At 43.4% G+C, this 22,156-nt stretch overlaps 1 protein-coding gene and 1 non-coding gene across 6 annotated transcripts in view; one reads left to right on the top strand and one right to left on the bottom strand.

Moving 5' to 3' along the window:
- The window catches only part of FAXC (failed axon connections homolog, metaxin like GST domain containing), a 76,006-nt gene extending 58,155 nt beyond the window's left edge, over positions 1–17,851 (top strand). For 3 of the 5 annotated variants that reach the window (XM_073893692.1, XM_073893691.1, XM_025860343.2), the window contains 2 exons: positions 828–944; positions 9,304–17,851. In XM_073893692.1, the coding sequence (XP_073749793.1) occupies positions 828–944; positions 9,304–9,593 (407 nt within the window). In that variant the 3' untranslated portion in view covers positions 9,594–17,851. The remainder of the gene's footprint in view (positions 1–827; positions 945–9,303) is intronic. The other 2 variants (XR_012378506.1, XM_073893689.1) reach the window with 2 other exon arrangements.
- Positions 17,852–21,535: 3,684 nt separating this feature from the next.
- LOC112819443 (U6 spliceosomal RNA) lies at positions 21,536–21,642 on the bottom strand. The gene has a single exon (XR_003206843.1). It is a non-coding gene; the product is annotated as a U6 spliceosomal RNA (small nuclear RNA).
- Positions 21,643–22,156: the final 514 nt, after the last annotated feature.

The raw sequence follows: 22,156 nt of genomic DNA, 5'->3' as shown, positions 1-22,156 counted from the left end.
CTTAAGTACCGACCAGACTCCCACATTGAGTAGTGGTGTTGCCAGGATGTGAACCAGGTGGGCCCAGTTCCACCCGAGTTGCCTCTGTTTGCTACGGTGCCTGCCAGTGGCTCGGGAGACGGACTTGGGACAGTGTTAATGGGTCACAGGGGACGGTCCAGGTGATGAGGACTGAACTAGTTCAGTAGCGATGGAAAAGGAGAGATGGGGGCAGCAGTGCGACACATCGTTGTGCGACAACCCGATCGCACGGCGGGGCCTGTAGTTTCATAGTTTCTCTTCCTGTGGAAGCTGGTGTTCAGTGGTGAGGACATTGCCAAGACCATGGTGCAGCATGGAAAACCTTGCCACGTAGCCTAGACTTCTTGAGTTCTTCCTGAGGAGATGTTTTAATTTAATAAAATAAGTGCTGAGGTTGGTGTGCTTGGTGTGGGTTACTTTTGAGATGGGTTCAGCAAATTTCCAGGTGTTTTCAAGCATCTCAAGTTTTCATTACTACAGTGTGAGACAAGGAGGTGCCTTCAGAGGTCTGTGGGTGATCAGATTTCCCTTTTCCCCATGAACTCTCCTCCCTTACCTGCTTTTCTTGATATGTTGCCTGTTATTTCCCTGTTTGGCTATTGTATGGGTTGATCCAACACAGAATTAATTTGTTTTCCTTTTGTTTCTGTTTTTTTTTTTTTTTTAAGAAAAAGGAGGTGCATGCATTTTGACTCTGCAAAGCTTTTGACACACAGTTAAATGAACCTATAGAGTGCTGAACGCCATGGTGACCACATGGGGCAGTGCAGGCCAGCACAGTGACCTCTCTGCTCTGTCTGCTGCAGGTGATAAGAAGTACATCATGGGCCCCAAGCTTTCTACTCTCGACGCCACTGTCTTTGGACACTTGGCACAGGCAATGTGGACCTTACCTGGGACAAGACCTGAGCGGCTGATCAAAGGCAAGCCCTACAAACCCCTTCAGGCTTTAGGAGTTCCTGTGGGGTGAAGGGTAGGGGTAACACAATGGAGAATTCTGGGTCAATGCCTGTGAACTTGACTGTGCTTTATGGGGACAGCAGGCTGTGGTGTCCAGGGCTGGGGTCAGTTTCTTATGCTCAGGATGGGGAGGGGTTGAGGAAGACCAGGCTTCTCACCTGCCATCTTGCCTGGACTGTGTCCTCAACAAAGTTGACACAAATTGTATGGTGTATTACACCAGCTCCTTACATAGTGGACTTAATACTTGTTGATACGGGGCTTAAATTCCACCTAGTGCCCTTGTTTTGTTGGTCTTCCTTAATTTCCTTGGGATGTTGGTGCCAAGCCTCACCACTTTCTGATCTATCTAGTTCGGCAGCAAACGCGGTGGGCTGGGGCTGATGGACACATTGCCCATCTCGATGCTGTTTTTGAGTCTGAACAGGTGTTACATATTTCACATGTAGTTATAAGTACATATGTTTCCGTATCATTTGAATTCAAAATGTTCTTTTCTCCTATTCCAGTGGGTATCTGTAGATTATACATTGAGAGTAGTAAAGCTAGTAAGTTCAAGATTGTGAAAAATGGGGGAAGTGTCAACAAATGTTTTGTAAATCTGATACTATGTAAAATATTATTAGTAGTAGTAATTGTTGTGTATTTTGGCCAAAGAAACAGAATCTTGCATCTTTGTAGTATGATCTTGGCTGTAAGACCTGCCAGAGTTACATTATGGACTGGAGGGTAGAAGTGGGGATGAATGGGACCAGACATAGAGGAGGAATGAATATATGTGGAGGGGTGGAGGGAGTGGTAAGCCAAGAATAAAATTCATGTTGGCAAGGGGGCAGGTAAGGTAAGCTCAACGTGGGTCGATGTCAAGGGACCAGATCTTTGTGTATGTACGTTGGCAGACAGACTGGCGGGGTGGGATGTACATGGAAGCTGGGCCTCTGGGAGAGGCTTCTCCTGTGTTGGTAGATGGGAACTGTTTGGAGTCATCTCCAATTTTTTTCTTAAAGATTTTGTCTATTTATTTGAGAGAGAGCAGAGCGAGCGAGAGAGAGAGAGCAGGAGCGGGGGGTGGGGGTAGGGGCAGAGGGAGAGGGAGAAGCAGACTTCCTGCTGAGCAGGGAGCTTGATTCAGGGCTCGATCCCAGGACCTTGGGATCACAACTTGAGCTGAAGGCAAACACTTAACCTAATGAGCCACCCACATGCCCCGAGTCATCTCCAGTTTGAAGAAGTACCGAGCAAGTGCCTGGGAGTGGGGATATAGGGATCAAAGTCCAATATTTGGGTTTGGGAAAGGGAGTGATGGAGTTGAACAAGGTATTTATGCCCCAACTGAGAAGGCTGGGGATGTAGATGAGATCACTAGTGAATAGCATATAGAATGTTTTTAATGTTGATGGATCGATGGTCAGAACTAAGCAAGGCAGAATCATACAAGAGACTGAGGCAGGTGAACACCACTCATGTGTGGTGGCCACAGGTGGGTGGATAGGAAGGTTGGTGAAGGCTGTAGTTCTGTGTGTGTGTGTGTGTGTGTGTGTGTGTGTGTGTGTGATTCATGCGCATGCCCAGAAGCTCAGACCAGGCTAAGGACAGGAGGAATCATTCTCCAGATTCTCCTATTGGTGGGGATGGGACTTCAGATACATTACCAAACCTCGTTGGAATGGATCAGGCATTGACTGAAGGTCTTCCAGAACTTCAACTGGGTGAAACTCGGGATAGTATGGACTAATATTTAATTTCCTATGTGATCAGCATAGAGCTGTTCCTTGTCTTGCAATATGTTGGAAGTTACCTAAATTGAACATGTTATCCTATTGGTGATGTTTGTAGCATTTAAAATAGTTTCTCTTCATTTTAATCATCTAAAATATATTGGTTCCCTTTAGTTCATTTAGAGGTATGTTTTATATCTACACTCTATTCCTGTTTCTTCCTACTCCCTCCCTCCACTTCCCTAGCACACCACTCTTACACACCCATGAGTACACACACTGCCACATCTCCTCACCTACTTCTATACACATATACCCCGAACACACTCACTTGTACACATGCACGCAAGCGCGCTAACACACACGGCTGACGTCATCTGTTATGAGTCAGAAGCATTTAGGTACCCATTATGAGTAGAACTATCAAATTCTTTAGAATCCCTTCTTGCAGGAATGAAGCATCTTTTGTTAAATTATTTATGACTTGGCCCTTTTCACTTCTACTTCCTGGAAGGACTCGAGACATTTAGTGTTCTTTTTAAAGAAATGGGTCAGCCTTTTTGGAGGATCAATTTTGAGTCCCACCCACACATTGGGGGAATCTGACACCATTGTCTGCGAGGGACTTTGGCACATAGTTGCATGTACTTTGGTTCTTAAACAAGTTAGCAGCTTCCAGCTCTCCTTGGGGACTGGTGTAGCATGAATCATTAAAGTCCACAGAGGGTCTCTAAATCACATTTTGGTCATTGGTTGTATGCCCTTCCAAACCTTCTGATTGTAGCTGCTAATAGGCAAACTACTACTCTGGTTTCTGCTTCTTTCTCCGCCTTTGCTCTTTCTGTGGTGGAGACTTGCCCAAGAAGTAACAAGAGGAAGGAGAAGCAGAAACAACTAAGTACCTGTAGGCTTTAGAACTGGCTCAAATCCAGGAGCGTGAATGCTTGGATCAGGCAGTTTTCTGCCTTAGCTTTGGAACGGTCAGAGCGCTGTTGGCCTGGCTGCATGTGTAAGTGTGTGAGTGTTCTGGTTCTAGATATTAGTTACAGTATCTAGCCACATAGTGTACCGGAGCCATCTAAAACAGTGAGAAATTTTCCTTAATTTAGGTGAGTAAGATGACAGACTTTGAATATTCAGCAATTCTTAAAATATACTGAGTATGTGTTTGTGTATTATAGATGTAGATATATGAAATATTATTTCCTTGCTGGAGAAAATTTAGAAAAGATAGAAAAATTAAAAAATATAACTTGTGCCCCTTGTCACCCACAGAGAACTACTGTTAATTATGTGGTTTGTGTCCTCCTCTTTCATCAAGTACATGTATGTGTTTATTTTTAAAAATTGGGATCATGATGTTGATATAGTTATAAACCTATAGTTTTAATTAACTGTGTATCCTGGCCATTTCCCTGTCATTAAATATGCCTTAAAACAACATATTTAGTAGTTGGATAATATCCTATCCTATGGCTACATTGTAATTGATGTGATTAATCTTCTTTTTCTGGACTTGTGGCTTGTTTCACATAATTTTTTAACTAATATTCTCTGGTGAATATTGTATAAAAATATATTCTTGCTAATCTCTGGTTATTTCCTTAAGCCAAATTTCTAGTTGGGGAATTTCTGTCTCAGAAGGTCTAAGCTCTTGGTCTGTATGGCTAAATTGCTTTCTAGGAAGACTTGTAGCCGTGCGTCTTCTCATGAGCAGTGTCTGAAAGCACCTCAAATTTTATTCCTCAGGATCGAATATTTATTTTGAAATTTTTGCCATTTTTCCAGTAAAAAAATCTCAGTGTTACTATCAGCAAGGTCGCCAAGTGACATTTGACATTTTGTTCAGCGAGTCCTTCTCAGAGAATTGTGCGTGGATCAGGGCCCTCTTTTGAGACAGGCGTGGAGAACCGCAGAGCCTAGAAAACCGGACCAGAAGCACCCGACGGGCAGGAGTTGTGCCCCGTGCCCGCCCGCCAGGTGGCGTCACCGCAGAGCCGCACAACCTCATGCTCTTTTTCGGTATCTGTGAGAACCACACTTTCTGTGTGCTTCTGGAAAACTTTAGTCAGGAGCTCTTTTACCAACAGTTATTTATTGTTCTTGGATGTCTTTTCTTGCTTATTATCTGACTGATTGATAACTTTTTCCACCTTTCAATCAAGTGCTGGATATCCTTGAGAAACAGTTGAGTCTATCCCCACCCCTGCACTTACTGTTCTCCATCAGGAATGTTCAGGAAGAGGTGGCTGTGGGGCATTCGGGGCTTAGGGAGGGGCTGGCTCAGGTGACTTTTGTGGGTATTTGTACTTTGTGATCTCTGAGTCAGTACCCTTTAGCTTCAGGAGATGAGGGGAAGGTGGTGTCCTCATCGCACCATTCAAGTTTGTTTCAAACTTTTCTGGAAGAGGACATGCTCTGTGCCCTCCCTGCCTGTGACAGAATGCTGAAGAGAGCGAGCATGGGCATGGCCAGCACCTCACACAGGTCTGCAGCAGGGAGGTGCCGAGTAAATGCCTGCAGACCAGATGAGTTCGTGTGGGTGCCCGCCCCATGTATTCCAAAAACTTGATGGTTAATGACCGAGGGCTGGGCAGGGGGAGCTGGGACATGCTGGCAGGCTCCCCCCGTCACTTCTCCCTCCCTCTCATTCCTGCTGTGCACGATTGGCGGCTGGGAGAAACTGAGCCCTGGGTTCTGGGCCTGGTTGACAATGTTTTCAGTGTCACATTGTACAAAATGTTTTTGAATGTTAGAGAAATTGCAGTGATACAGGAAAATAAAATGAGTCACTTTTTTTTCAAAGAGCGGTGGGGGATATTTCCATTTGGAGAAACTAAGAGAAAAGCTCTTTATTCTTTTTGGGAGTGACCTCTGGGTTGAGGACCGTTTGGCTTTCTGATAAATAGCCTCTCAAGCTGTCTGAGCCTATCACTTACCACTCATTAGTATTTCAGTAATGTACTTTATTGGAACTTTAAATTTAAAAATACAGGATTGTCAAAATGAGTTGAATTATACAGGAATATTTTAAAAGATTTATGACTTCCCCCTCATCCATGTCCAATATCCACCCCCATGGAATAACCAATATTAAGAATTTGGAATGAATCTTTCTGTGCCTTTCTTTTTCATGTGCAAATTTACATACATGTATATAGTAGTTTTGGTTTGTTTTTACTATTTTTAAACTAATCAGTGGAATGGCGTTATACACATTACTTTATAACTCCCTCTTTTCACTTACGAGAATATCATGCCTTTTTAACAGCTGCAAAATATATAGAATTGAATCACCATAATTTATTCAGTCAACCCCTACTGATGGACATTCAGGCCATTTTCATCTTTCTTTTCTTCTTTATTTTTTACTGACACAATGATGTTGACATCCATATACATATATCTTTGCATACCGGTGCTTTTATTTTAGTAGAATAGAGAAATAAAAGTGGAGTTCTGAGCCAACAGTTAGAATTTCAACAGATGACATTGGATTACTTTCCAAAAAAGGTTATAGCAATTTATAATTCCACCAGACATGTAGTTAGTTAAAATGCCTGACCCTTCACATTGGATGTTATCAGACTTTAATTTTTACTAGTTTGATGTATGAGGTTGTTATCTGATTATTGAGTACACTTTGAAAAAAATGCAGTTTTTCTATTATTTCACAAGCTTCACACCTTCAACATAGGCATTTATGTTAACACAGGCATATCACACACACACGCACACACACACACACACACACACAGCCTGTTTCTACTGCCAACTTTTTTCTCTTCTTTTGGTTGGTAGCATGGTGAGTGGGTCAGGGACAGAAGGGATTGGCAAAGCCAGACAGGGTAGAACTCACCCAGAAAATTTCATTCTTTATTCCACTGTTTTTATCAGTGGGAGGATATGAGGATGGGTATGTGGGCTCCCAGTTTTTGCTTACCAAAAGCAATCCCTTTCTGGACTGCATAATAGAATGATCACTTCTTCTTGACAACTCATTATCTTTGAGGGGCAGCACTTGTCTCCTCATAATTCTTGAGACCCTGAAAAGAATTATAGAACAATCTTCTGTGACAGGGCGTATGCAGCTATTAATTCCCAAGCCAGGCTGTCGGCTCATCAGTAGAGAGAGAGAGAGAGAGATTAGATTTGTGGTGAAGGGCATGGAGTCTGGAGACTGTGGGTGTTTGAATCCTGGCTCTGCCACTTTCTAGCCATGTGACCTTAGGCAAGTTAATTAACCTCTCTGTTGCTTCAGTGTTCCCATGACAGATGGGGATAATAATAGTTCCTGCCTGATAAGATTGTTGCAAGGACTAATTCAACAGATGAATAAAGCACTTCAAACAGTGCCTGGTACACAGTAAGGACTATGTGCATATTTGCTGTTGTTATTATTATTAATTTTTATTGCACGCTTGAAGGGGTATTCACGCCACACAGGAGGAAGGCAGGGCAGCTCTCCTGGAAGAAAAGTGAGGAAACAGGCAGTAGAAGAAACAGCCACAGAAGAAGTGGCTAGAACCATGTATGGGGTAGATCCTGTGGATACTGTGAATAGGTTCTGGCTTTCTAGCTGCTCACTAACCACCTCATAGCGAATGGTCTTGATTGAGGCAAACGCAGCTGCCCCAGACCCTGCTGTGAAGTGACCATAACCCCCCCCCACCCCGCCCCACCGGCCAAACTTGGCAGCTGCCTCCACAGCTTTGTCCAAGTCTGGGTTACCTGGGACTGGCAGCACTATCTGGTGAGGGGTTTCCTGACTGCTTCCCTGAGGGAGAATCTAAGCGAAGACTTTGTCTGCATCATTTCAAGGAGCACGGGTGTTGGCTCCTCGGCTTCTGGCTCCTGGGCGTGTATGTACGTACAATCCCCGAGTAGGGGGCAACCAGAATGGACTCTTACATAGTGTGAGTGGAACTGTGATGATATAAGGCAACTGAAAATAGTGACCTGGAACCAATATTAATCCACCGGTTTCTAGTGTCCATGGAGTAGAGGGATTCGCTTCTTTATGTTTTATAGGGAACAGGCTTATTGAAGTAGAGCAGCAATCAAGTTTTGAAAAATTTTCATGGGAAAATGTATATAATAATGTTATGCAAAGTAACAGGAAGTAGTAATAATGACAATAAATAAATAGAAAATATGCTGAAATAAATTACACCAAAATGTTAATTGTGATGACCTTGATGAGATTGATAGGTGCCTTTTGTTTTCTTCCTTATCTAAATGGTATACATTTTTATATACAGACTTCTGATTTTCCAAAATGAGAATGTATTATATTCTTTGATAGAAAATAAAATAAAGACTATAATCAATAGATGCATTAATATAGAAACAACCGAAATGGCCGTAAAGGGGGTGTGGTAAAAACAAAATGAAACTATGGTACATCTGAATAATGAACTACTGTGCAGTTATCAAGGTGATAGTGTGAAATTGAAAGTTTTTTATTATAGTTTGTCAAGTGGGAAAAAGTAGAGTAAGAAACAATATATAGTAAATGCTAAATAGGAAGTGTAAATATATGTAAGTGTGTATATAAGTATATACATTTCCGGAAGAACATAAAAATGTTATTACAGTGGATGTGATTATTGGTAATGCTTTTATTTTTTGCATATCCATCACTTTCTAATTTTCTGCAATAAAACATGGATCATCTATATAATAAGTAGATGTTTATATGACTTTTAAAAAACAAACATCCAAAGAATATTCTTAGGGCGATGAAATTCTGTAAGGGATAGTGACAAATTATGTATTGTAAGCAATGTTGCCATCTGGTGGATCGAAGGCAAAAACTCACTCTCTTCATTTTTCATTGGGAATTAAGAAATGAATGTCAAATTCTGTGTCATGTTTCGGACAAATGCTTGGACAATTTTAGCAACTTAACAAAAGCGTTCCTTTGATTCGCATGAAAAAGAAGTAGCCCAGTGAGTGGGAATGTAATTATGGGTGTAGCTGTTCAGTTTTATTTAAAAAAATTAAAAAAAAAATACCTGTTTTACTAAATGCGCCTGTGGGCACACTCATCCATAGACAGTTCTGAGTTACCCATTTTACTTAGGATTATTTAGGGAAAAATTTACATCTTAACATACCTTTTTCCAACTACTTGGCATAGTACCCAGTCCTTAATAACACTACAAATATTTGTGAAATGAATGATTACTTCTGGCTGACTTAGCCCAACTAACCGTTGCTGTATTTTCATGGGCTATAAATTAATTTAAATATGAACCATCGAAGCACCAGTTCTGTTGATAAGCAAACATAAAATTATAATGCTTTACACAGCCAAATGATGGTAGTTTAGCTGCCATTTTGGATAAACTACCGACCTCCCCTCATCACCATAAGACTCTCTCCTAAATCTCACTCAGCCCACTCACAAATGTAACTTTCCCCGCTCACCTTTCTTCTTATGTGCATGAAAACCTAAATATTTGATGGTCCCTCTGTGGAAAAACATTGTAAACGTCTCCCCGACCATATTCTTCCCAGTTCCCTGGGCCAAGTGGCTAGCTGAGAGACTGCTGCCTTTGAGAATTAACCCTGGCTTTCCTTACCCCCCACCCCCCCACAGGTGAGCTGATCAACCTTGCCATGTACTGTGAGAGGATAAGGAGGAAATTCTGGCCCGAGTGGCATCACGATGATGACAACACCATCTATGAGTCTGAGGAGAGCAGCGAAGGCAGCAAAACCCACACACCCCTGCTGGATTTCAGCTTTTACTCAAGGACAGAGACCTTTGAAGATGAGGGAGCAGAGAACAGTTTTTCCAGAACCCCAGATACGGATTTCACTGGACACTCGCTCTTTGATTCTGACGTGGACATGGATGACTACACGGACCACGAACAGTGCAAGTGATGTTCAGCCTCGCTGACCCTCTTCTGCCGGAGCTGCCACACCCTGGGGTTGGTCCAATTGCCCAGGTAGAAATCCATCTCAGCTGGGAGGAGATCTTCGTGCTTGGCACACTTCTCACAAGCTAACTGGACTCTAGCAGCCTTATTTCTTTTTGTACAAACAAAACACAGAACCATTCAGATGGCTCCATTTAAAACAAACAGGCAAAAAAAAAAAAAAAAAAAAGTCAGCATGGTTCCTGAAATCCATTTTCGTTTTCATTAGAAAACTAACATTGTGTGGTAGAGCAGGTGCAAGAACAGGTTGTCTGTGGGTCGTGTTTATGTAGATCCTCTTCAACCCGAGGGCTTAGTTGTGAGACGGATTCTCGAGCATCCTTCATCCACGTGGGTTCGAAGTAATGAGCGAAGTCATCAGGAGAAATGTAGGAGACAAATGTTCTATGGTGGCTGCTTGTATTTTATGTGTGTGTATTGTATGTTGAGATAATTCAAATAAAATCCATAGATATTCAGTGAACACCTACTATGTGCAAAGCACTGTGCTAGGTGCTAGTCAGTACAAGTTTTCTTCTCAGTCCTGCCAGTGACTAGCTGTGTGATTTCGGGCAAGTCCCTTAATTCTTGTGTGCCTCATTTCCCCCGCCTGTAAGGTGGGGCTGACAATACTCTCCACCTACCTACCTCACAGGGGTGTTGTGAGGATTCATGTGGTAACATTCGGCGCTTTAAACCTCTTGGAAGAGCTGTGACATAAACACAGCATTTTGGTCTTGATTGTGCTTCCCACGTATGAAGAAGATTCGAGGGCAAAGGAATTGCATATCCAGCCAACAACAGCCACAGTCACGCGCAAAAACCGAGCAGACGAGACACGTGCAAAGGCGCAGCTAAGACGCTGGCCTCGCTCTTCCCTGTGATCTTGCTTGAATCGAAATCTTTTGTTGAAAGAACCTTGAACATATTTTTACAGATCGTCAACAGCTCCAAACAGTCTTCAATGCTGTGTACCTGCAGAAGTCTTTCTTTCATTGCCTGAACACACACTGGAATGTTGGCCTTTGTTGACTCCCGAGGGTTAAGTTGCCTCTGTGTGGTTTATCTGAGGGTTTTAAAGCTCAGGAATATGATGGGTTTCATAGAGGTGAAGGGGAAAGGATTTGACTGCTTTTTCTAAGCAGACGCTTGCCGGCTTGTAATGTCTTTTTGAAAACAAACCTTGCAAGATGTATTGAAAAGATGAAGTATGAAGAGGATCATGTTACTGGTATCAAAGCACTTTGTGCAGTGTAGACTCTATGCAGTTTTACTAATGCAACTTTTCCAGTGTTCTCAGCCATTGCCCCATGAGAGGAAGGCAATGCTGAAGACAAATCTTAATGTTTCTTAAGGATCTCCCATAGCCTCCCTGGGCTCCCTCTCCTTCCCCGTAGAGCACATGGACCCTTGTGGTTACTGTATTTACTAAGGCACTCTGTCTCTGAAGACATCATTTTTGTTGACTTAGAACATTTTCCAGTGAAATATGGGGTGAAGATGCCGGGGTGATGGCCATGCATTTGGGCTAGGAGAGTCAGTGTTAAGATTTATAAGGGCAAGCAGAACTGCTTTACTCCTGATCACCACAGACGCACTGGGCAATGGCTATTCATTGTGGGACTTGAGAGGCACTGCTTTAAAGACCGCAACGTGTGCTGAGAAGTTCATGTACTTTGCTTGAAAAAGACTCTCTTTGAATATGGCTTTTGCAAAAACAATCCTAAAATGCTGTGGATTCAACAAAGAGGTAAAGGGGGAGAGTTGCTGAGGCTGTTTACCATTGAAGCAACCGTGTAGGACATATGTAACTGGGAGGAAATGCGGAGTTGCCCTGAGTTAGAAATTCTTACTGCACAGGAAACCCAGCTGTTAGTAGCTTATTAAAACCATTCATCTTTGAGAGGACTGTTTGGTGCCTCACGAAAATGTGGTGGAGAAGATATGAATGGATGAGCGTGTTTTATCTCCAGGGTCACTTGGGAGGACTGTTCACCTCTTTTGTCTCTAACAAACAAGCATGTTCCAAGGTCAGCTGGTGGTAGTTCTGTGTGACTAGGGAAACTGTGGGCTTGGAAATTTGAATACAATAAACGGATGGGCTGTAGACCTAGCCGCGCAAAGACCCAGTTGCCCTGTCCCTTCCCCTAGCTGGAAAGAGTTGTGTTTGAAATTTTGCCCACAATTTATTCTTACTATATAGCACCAGATGTGTTGTATCTTTACTTCAGGAATGATTAAGTTATGACTGTGTAGAGCCCCATATTTTTTTATCCTGCATTGCTTGGAGGGCAAGTATTGGAGAGCCAGTGTTCATTGTAAAGTTAGTTATTCTATCTAGGTACCTCTCACAGGGGCTTGAATGGACATTACCACTTGGAGTCTTGGGTACTAGCCTGACAGGTCATGACTGGGTAGCCAACATTTTGTAGGTGTAACTTGATTTGGAACCCTGGAATAATATCCCCAGGTTTTACCTTTTCAGCGTGGGTTATGGAAACAAAATGACCAAGACAGAATCGGTGTGGTGTTGATGACCTGGGTAGCCTTTACTGGGAGGGCTTTAATTTTATCTTTTTAATTTTAATTTTATCTTTCATTCTTAAGCTCTCCAGATTTGAAGTATTTTCCAGTATGGTGAACAGGTGCTACTTATAAGAAAAAATAACAAGAAATTAGGGGACATTTTGGTTATCTGGTTTACTTGTTCAAGTTGTGTTTCTTTTTTACTGGAAAGTAACTTAAGGAAAGTGTGATCATTAACAGATGTTCTTGGTTGGGCAGAAGACCCGCTAGCCACCTGTTCTTTTTTTTAACCTGTCATTGTAAAAATAAATTCTGCCCCTCTGTCCCTCTTCCTTTGCCCCTCGTCCCCACTCCTCAGGATTGAGGAGCAGCCGTGGTATGATTTAATCTGCGTATGACAGAGTAGATATAAGGGCAGTATAAGTTGATACCATTCTGTTGTTGTAACATAATGAATTGTGAACAGTGATGCTCCCGAGGCCATGGGCTACCCAGGTGACTGATCATAGACTTAGAACAACTTGGACTCGAATCACAACTACCCTCTGGCTCTCCAGTGAGCCCAGCCTGTGTGTACTGTGCTATTAGGTATTAGGATATGTTTTCCTGAAATAGAGTTCAAGGAAAGGAAGAGCTAGGGATTTTAGCTTCCTGGGTCTTGCCCAGATTATCTGAGAGAAAGTGTAGAATCATAGCAATGTATAGCTGGGCCATGGGTTAGTTGTAGAAAGCTCCTTACGAGAGGGCCTCTGAGGTTGTTATTGGCTCCGTGTCACATGCACATTCATTTGCAGGGCAGGACCCGGACTGAAGTCTTTCACCTTGCCTTAGATGGTTCTTGCTGTTACACCACTCTGACTTGGTTTCCTTTTCCATGTCCCCTGAGAAGTCACTTCATGCTCGTGGAACCAGCGTGTCCCCAGCCTCTCTCAAAGAGTGCTCGGGGTCTTCCACTCTTGTCCTCCATGTCTCTTCAGCCTGGTCCAGACCAATTCAGAGATCTTTTGTTAGGATTTACTCTGTGCAAGGCACTGCTAGGCTCCGTGAATGATACCAAGTCACCAAGACTCATTATTCTTTGTTACTTATCTTTTAAGAATCCATTCCCATATGCTCACTCATTGCATATTTACTGATCACCTACCCTGTGCCAGGCCCTGGGACCCACACTGGATATAGAGTGGTGAACAGAACAGACATGGCACCCTAATTTTAGGGCATCTTTTGCTTAGACTACTATGATAGCCTCTTTTAAAGGCTTGGTCACTTCCCTGATCCATTCCACCCATCACCATTAATTTTTTTAAAAAGCTCTGGCCCTGAGGGGGTACCATATTGCCTCAGGGTGAGGGCCACTCCCTGGGGCCTGGTATTCTCACGTCTTCCTTCATCTCATTTCCTGGGGTGTCTCCCAGGGCTCCTCCATGTGAGCCAGCCAGTGCATCCAGGTTGGTCTGCTTGCCGTTGCCTAAACATGCCTCACGTCCCCACTCTGCCTCTGCTTATGCTAGCCTCTCTCCTGAGATGCCTGCCCTTCCTGTCCACTGGCCCAACTCATGCCGACCTCTCAAGGCCCAGCTTCATGAATTCTGCAAGAAGACTTCCCAGCTCATTATAGTCTCCCCTTCCTCTGGAAACACAGCACTCACCATTTCCTTCCCTGATGGCTGCACGGGAAAGGTATGCCCAAAAGCAGACCACGCACTAAAAGGTAGTGGTTTTAAATTGATGTCAGAGATGCCACTGATAATCCTATGAAAATCCTCTACCTTATTACCAGAAAAATACATATATGCAAATATACAAAATGTTACATGTAAGTTCAGATTTAGAGACCTGAAATCATCCATGGATTCCTTAGGGGGCTCACGGACCCCAGCTGAAGAAGCCTTCTATATAAAGAGTCTTTAAAAGTGACCGTTGTTAGTGTTCATTCTTTCTTGCCTTTGACCTATTCAGAGAGGAGAAAAATTGGTATGGGATGTGTGTGCAAAAGCAATGTCTTATTATCCGTGTTGAGTGTGTGTTGAGTGACAGGGAAGGAAGGAAGAAGAGCTGTCTTACATTAATTGAGAAAATAGCTTTGTTTTGACAGATTTGGCATTTTGAAACTGACAAGGTTTTATTGTTAATGTTTTTGTTGGTTATCTTTAAACCATCGAAAAAGTTAGTTTATCAAAATCAATTCAGGGCCACGTGAGCTTCATATCATCTCTCGAACCTACCACTTCCACATGGGTAGGCTGACCAGCTGGGGGCTTCAGGTAGGAGAGAAGAGGCTGGATTGTTCCTTATAGGAAAAGATCTGCACAATCACATTTTCCTGTATTCATCCATTCATTTATTCATTCATAGGATAATTGTTGAGTGTATTTTCAATAAAAGGATGGTGCCTTTGTTGATAGGTAACTACTCAGGTTCTTCTCTGTCGTTGTCGTCGTCTTCTTTTTTTTTTTTTAACAGGGTGAAGTTATTTTTATTGCTCCTGACTATGATCCAAGATCCTTTGCTCTCCTTTATGTGCAGTGCTGTTTAAGTTGAACAAGAATCGATGAAAGTACATTTGATGACAAATACTTCTAAGTCTGAATGCTGAACTCTGGCAACCCATCTTTAATAGGTCCAGCCATCAATTATGTATGATTGTGGAGTGCTTGACCTTTATTTAGTTGCTTCCAGTGGACTGGGTGAAACTTGGCGAAATTTGAAAGGATCCCCTTGGTGGGTGGGGCAGGAGGTCCCATTTGCCTGGAGCGCTCTTGCTAGTGCCAGGAGTAAATGCAAACACATCTTGAATGTTTTCTTCATTTGAATTCCTTACCAGAAACCTGAGTTTTTAGTCCCTGACTTTAAAGAATATCTGAAAGATATTTAAGGTTCCTTAACCTTCAGGATAAGATAACTGGAATGAGTAACATATTGGCCTTGGTCTTTAGAGATGGTTACAGAGGAAACTGAAAATAGCTTAAAGGAAAGTGACTCAGCTCTCTTGGGGCTGACAGTGTGACCCCCTCAAGCATTCTTGCTCTTGCCAAGGCAGGGGATTTGTCCCCAGAACACGACTCTCTGAAACTTCCGTTGCTGGCTAGATTATGACAAAGTGGGATGCTCAAATTTCAAGAAGGTTATTGTCCTAAATTGTAAAACTTGTAGATAAATAGAGGGGCCCATTGCAATAATAAACTAACTTATGAATGTGGTCTAGCCAGCACCAACACTGTGATCATTTTAGTGGGAGAGACAAGTTACCTAGAATAAAAGATTGGTAGAGACTTTAGTGTTCTTACATAATTAAATAATGTCAGCAATGAACTTGATGGCCTTCTTGGATTTTTAAAAATTGTTGTTGTCCCTAATTGCAGCTTTAAATATTTTGAAACAATCCACCAATTGTAGAACAATATATATTTATGATAATGGCTAATTTTATAAAAAGTAGTATTACTAAATATGACTAATTCAACCCCCCCCCTTTAGCAGGCATCTTTTTTTTTTTTTACTTTGTGGTCGGAATAGAGTGACTCATTTATCAATGATAGTTAAACCTTTTCCTTTCTTTAGTATTTTTAAAAACTACCTGTGGCTTTAAAAACAATAGGATTCAGCTCCTGAATTGCTATGTTAATTAGCTGTGTCTAAACAGATAGCAGAGAGAATACAATTGTTCAGTGGATGGCTAGGAAAGAGAAATCCTTTGGATATTTTTCCTCCTCTTAAAAAGCAAAACAAAACAGAACAGCAATCTGTGGACTTTTCCCTTTAACAAGTTGTTCAGAATTGGAAGTGTTGTGTCCTATTTGCTTCTGTCTCTCGATAAGAGATCCCATTTGGCTTATTCAAACACAAACCATGTCCAAATGATTGTATTTTTACTTTAAACAAATTGTATCTGACTTCTCTTGCAGCAATAAGATTAAAAACAGTGCTCAAATTTTTGAGACATCTCTGCTTCAGTAGGGGTGACATGTTTGTGTTCCTCCTGTCAAAATGATTACCTCAAGTAATCCATCTCACGGGATCATGCTTATTGTAAACATGTGTTTTCCCCAGAGATGTGCATCATGCAGAGTGTCTGACAACTCACACGGTGGTGATGGTCGGGAAGATGAGGGTCTGAATCCTTCATCGGGTGGTATTAGGATTTTGCAGAGTGGGAGGTGACAGATGTGACGGCTTCAGGCAGCCATGTGGTATGGCTGTGCTAGAATGTGTCAGGCACATCAGAAGTTGTCTCAGTGGTGGCTTTAGTACCACAATACAGAATCCAGGCTCATCAATCAAAAACACATGCAATCTATAGGGAGGGGTTGCTTGTGGATATACAAAAGACCGGTGCAGGAAGCACTAAAGTTACATTGATCTTTGTCTTAATTTATATGCTCAAGCTCCGGGATTGTCTCACCTGAAGCCAAGCCTGGGAAGTAGGGGAGCAGCTGAGAGCGGAGCGCTGGCCGCCACCCCATTTCTTTGACTCTGGAACTTCCTTCTAGTTTCTCAAAAGGGTTTGTGGCATATGGTTTCCATTTTATAAATATAAAATGTACAAAGTAATTTATATTTGTTTTATAGATGTCTTTTAAAGGAAGACACCCCAAATGATCTATATTGAGGTAGTGGTCTCCAAACCTTTGTGCTCATTCACCCCACGGTAAAACTTTCTGAGCTTGCCCTTTAGTGTATTTATTTGTAAACACACACACACACACACACACACACACACACACACACACACTGCTCACACTGCTTACTGATATGTACATGAAAAACCATGGCAAACATAGAATTTTTCAAAGACTATTCTCAATAGAGTTTAGGGAACGGGGCAAGGTGTATTTAAGGGGAGCACCTAGAAGGCTGCAATCGATTAAAGAATGTGTATGTAACATTTGTGGCAAAGTGGATGTAAAATAGGCATGGGCGCATGATCGTAGGTCAAGGAATGTATGTATGTGTGTATTTATTTTTACTTAAAATGGGCATTTTTGGTTGGGGAAGAGAACAGTGAGAAAGAGATGTCCCCTTTACACGAGCTGTTTTTAATTCTATTTTTTGGGACCACTTGATCTAGAATGTTTTGGAAATTTCTGAAAGATTTCACAGTCCATGGATTTAAGCAAAATAAGAAAAGATAGGAGGGGGAAAAACAATTAATGCAAATACAGGATGTATTGCTTGAGAATTTCAGTACCGATCTGAAAAGCATGTTCCGATAATTCCTGGTAACCATCATCTCACTGATTATATATCTCTCTTCTATTTGTTTATAACCCCACATCTCCAAATGTGTGGAAGATGCACAGATTCATTTTCAGATATCTGAGGTAGAAGGACTGATGTTGGTATCATTTGATCCCACGTTTCAGCTGCTTGGGGGCTGATGGGTGGACACGGCCTGGAAGCATTTACCTGCACCATCTGTTTTGCAAACACAGTGAATGGCATCTTGCTGAACAAGGGCCTCAATGTGGAGGTGGCATTCCAGTGTTTATTTCTGGACCTATGAGTTACTTTAGCACAGTTATTGTTAGTAGTTTATAAAGCCATATTTAAACTTGTACACTTGATTGTAAGATAGATTTGAATTGTGTACTATGTTGATTACTGTATATAAATGTGGAAATTCTGTACATTTGGTCTCAATGCTGTATGTATTTGATGTGTAAATGATAACTAGCAGTTATGAAATAGCTTGCTGTGAATGTCTTTATTCCCACTTGCTTCTCTTTTGCAAATTTAAACTTTACACTCATGAGGAAAATCTGAAATTTTTGCAGCTAACATACTGTTAAGTGGTGGTCTCTTAGATTCTTGGGAAGATCTTTTCCTTGTAAGGCTCTTGTATAGTTAAAACAGAGGTAATGAATTTTTTAGGCATATAACTTTTGGATCAAAAATTCAAATGAGTGTTTTTTTTTGTAGAAAAACAGGTCTTTGAATATGCTCTCCTGCCCTCTCCTGCCTTTAGATCTTGCCCAGAGCTTTTGGGGAGTGATGTCCACTGGTAGAGAGAAGAAGAGGAGAGAGTGGGAGCAGGACCCTGTTAAGACCTTCCCCCTGGGCAATAGGCCTGATGGGAGAGCAATTTCCCCTTCCATCAATAGTGTCTAACTTAGTTTTTGTACCTCTTCAATGAAGTAATTATGACTCCCATTTTGTAGATGAGGAAGGAGACTTGGGGAGGTAAATTAGGGTAAAGTGACTAAGATGTGCTTAAGTCATAGATTTGCAGTGAGGTTTTTAGAAATACAAATATTACTAAGTGTTCCACACAGATGTGCCTGGCAATGAACCGCAAAAGATAGCTGGGCCTCAGGGCATGTTGGGATTGAGAGAGACATTTAGGATGTTCAAAATCCTACCTAGAAAGTGTGACCAACTATTATTCACGTATTAACATCTTAGCATTTAGAGAATATCGCAATAAGGTAACAGCCAAAATCCCAAACTTCCCAAACCACGGGAATATCTATTAAGTAGAAACTGAGAGAATACCGTAATCCCACATTCTAGAGATAATAGTTTGGTTTTTAGACTTCCTTTCTCTCTTGACTTATAAATCCCAACTAGTCAACCCTGCTTACTAATGTAGACCCTTACTAACATAGGCCCATAATTGAAAATGCTTTGGGACATATCTATATCCACTTCAACTTAAGTTAGCTCCAGACCTTCTAGAACTTGTGTGGAGGTGCTGGACTCAAGCCTCGTGTCTCTCCCCTTAGGGAAGCTTGCTCGCCTTGCTTTCAGAGGCATCAGAAGGAAGAGGGTTGCTCGCCTTCCCAACGCGCTGTGCTCTCAGAAGTGTTAGGAGAAATGCCTGGCTGCTGGTTCTACTGAACATCCCATGACTTGATTTTTCATAGTTTTGTCCTTCTTTCCTTTTAGAGAAGAGTCAGGGCAGTTGGTGTCCTTGCTTTCCCAGGGCTGTCTATTTTGTTTGTACAAGATGCCACTGTCAACACCCATGAAGCACTTGCCAGCCGTGTGAGGCTGGTTCCCATTAGCCACAGACATTTCTTTTAAGACCTACCAAAGTTAAAGTAGCTGATCCCGTGGATGAAAGAAAACTCTGGAAAACAAGGAAAGAGGACCAGCTTCCTCCCTCATGGTAATGACTGTGTTGCTGCCCTGTGTGCGCAAGAGCTACCTGGTCTATTTTCGTGGTGGTGGTGCACTCGTTGTGAAGACTTAGGGGGTCATCTCCAGCTGAGGGCCTGTTAGATTGGAGGTTCACCTACCCGGGGGTGTGTGTTTGGTCTGGGCAAGCACACTAGGTAACGCAAACTCAGCATGTAAACATCCAGGTAAACCCTGACTAAACGTCACGGGCAGCCTCGAAAGGGAGGAGGAGAGTTGAGGGAAGGGCTGTTGGTGGCAGGGAGCAGCCCCGGGCCCCTCCCCCACCCTCCTATGTCCCCTATTCATTGTGTGGAAGCCTGCTGCCTCCTTCTCCACCCTCACAGACCTCCCTCTAGCCAGCCCGTGTGTTCCAGGGCCAAGAGTGGACATTTTAGGACTGCTCAGGGATGTCAGAGAGTCCAGATTCACTGGTGGCCCAAGCATAAGAAGGGGGGAAGTGAGGAGGAAGACTGGGCCGGATGGTTTGGAAGTCATCCCTCTGAAGGTAAGGAGGGCTTCTGAGCAGGGGACGAACATGAGGAAAGAGTATTTAAATAAGATGTGTCTGATGACAGCCCGGCTGCAGGGTTGCAGGACCAGTCAGACAAGACAGAGCAGCTGGGCCCGATCTCAGCAGCTGGAGTAGAGGCGAGAAGTGGGGCAGGGGTGCAGGGGGGAATCAGGAGGGGGAGCCGCCAGCCACAGAGCGCAGGAAATGCTGACTCCCTGATGCGGGGAAGGAGAGGACCCGGTAAGGAGGTAATGCTGGGAGACTGCGGACGCCCACTGCCAGGTGTAGGAAATGTGGAGAAGGGGCACTGGTGTGGGGGGAGAGTGGTGTTTGGGGTTAGCCACACCGAACATGAGGAACCATGTGGGATTGGAACTTATGAAGGGGGAAAAGAGACGCTGCAGCCCCCAAAGGCATCGTGGAAGCAAATGGGCTAGAGAGCGATGAAAAGGCTTTAGCACCCTGCATTTGTATAATGTTTCATTGTCTTTAGGATACTGTCTCAGTAACTCCCTGGCCCCGGACACCTGGTGTCCTCATGTACAAAACGAGGGCTCTTGCAGGTTGATTTTCAGGTACCTTCCAGGTCAAACCTCCTTTCATCGTCCCCCAGGGTTGAATTCCACTTCTTTGTCAAGTGATTTCACGTCCTGCTTTGTTGATTCTCATCATGTCGGAAGGAGGAATTTTGTGATCCAATCAGCTACTAACAGCTAACATTTACATATTACTTACTACGTGCCAAACGCCATGTTCTTGGCAACCTATGTACCTTAACTCATTTAAACTTCACCATGACCCAGCGACACAGGTACTGTCACTGTCACCACGATGCCACTGTCATCACCACCACCTTCCTCAGCATCCTCACCACCAGCATCATGTCTAGTTTACAGATGAAGAAACGGAGGCGAAGAGAGGTTAACTGACTTGTCCCGGATCTCCGCCGAGGGAACGGCAGAGCTGGGGTCTAAGAGTCTGGCTTTGACCGTGCCGTGCACTGCTGGCTCTACACCATTCTAGCGGGTGTGTGGCTAGACCACACAACCTCTTGAGGAAGAGGCTGTGAGGATGGAGGGTGCTTATGTTGAAGCAGAAATGACTTGACCTAATTAACTTATGCCGAATCATTCTCAGCCAACTGGGTGGTCTTTGCCTTCTTCTAGAACACACTCAGACCCTGTCACCAGGTCCTTGTTCCGTATTCAGACAGACCCTGGCTCTCTGTTGGGGGCTCTCTGAGATGTGGGTTATCCCTGGTTCATGTACTTCACTTCTGGTGGTCATGGCCATTGGCCCCACACACTTCATTCACCTTGATTCCTTAGAGAGGGAGTTCCTGGGGGGATGACTGAAAAAGGAGAAAACACCTCTACGTGGCAGGGTCCTTAGGGTTCCTACCACCTGCTGCCCAGAGGAGCTCACCACGCACATTGCTGGCCACCTTCTATAAAGAGATGCTGCACACTTCCCCATCTCTAAGCCCAGACCCGCATGTACCTACGCCTGTGGGAGGCTGCCTGTGGGTGTCTCCACCTGTCCAGATGTGAGCTGATAATCCCCTTTCCCCCCATGTTTCTGAGCCTCTCAGTAGCTAAGCAAGACCCTTGGAGTCACCCAGTCCTGTGGATTCTGCTTCCTGCAGCCAGTTTGAATTCATCTCCTCCCCAGCTCAGCCTCACCTTCTAGGGCTGCTCTCTTCTCTCCAGGCTCCTTCCTTCTGGTCCGCCTCCCTCAAACCCATTCTCCGCCTTGCTGCCAAGCTATTCCTGAATTTGCATGTCATCCTTGCGCAGGGGCCATGCTAATCTTCTCTGTATCATTCCAGTTTTAGTATTTGTGCTGCCGAAGCGAGCACTGCCAAGCTACTCAAAAACGGCAAGTGTCCACGTGGCTTCGGTAGCTTTCAGGATAAAGTACAGGCATGAAAGGCTTTCCGTGCCCTGGAACCTGCCTCTCTCACTTGCCGTATTTCCCACCGCTGCCCTCCTGTCCTCACACACCAAACCCCAGAGCTACCAAACTGTGAATTTGCCACTTTGTTTTACCTGTCATTCCACCACCGAAGGGATGATGCTGTTGTAAAACAAATTTTATCGGCATTTTTTTCCTCTTCTATTCACATAGATAACAAATGGTTGACTGTAGTTGATTTTCTTCTGTTTTCTCAGCTGAATGCCTTCCTTTCACCAGACTTCCCACAAGGAGAGACAGCCAAAGAGAAAGGTGTTCTCTTTCATTTCTTTAATCAGACACCGACTCTACCCTCACTGGCAGGTAAGACGTAAAACTCCGGTAAAAGATAGATGCTGATAAATACCACAAGAGAGGGACAAATAAGATGGCTTGGAGCCCATGGTGGGGGGCATCCT

This window comes from Callorhinus ursinus, unplaced genomic scaffold (genome assembly GCF_003265705.2).
Source record: "Callorhinus ursinus isolate GAN/ISIS: 27379988/994484 unplaced genomic scaffold, GSC_fseal_2.0 scaffold6, whole genome shotgun sequence".
In the NCBI taxonomy this organism is placed as follows: Eukaryota; Metazoa; Chordata; class Mammalia; order Carnivora; family Otariidae; genus Callorhinus; species Callorhinus ursinus.
This window is presented reverse-complemented; position numbering and strand designations above follow the sequence as displayed.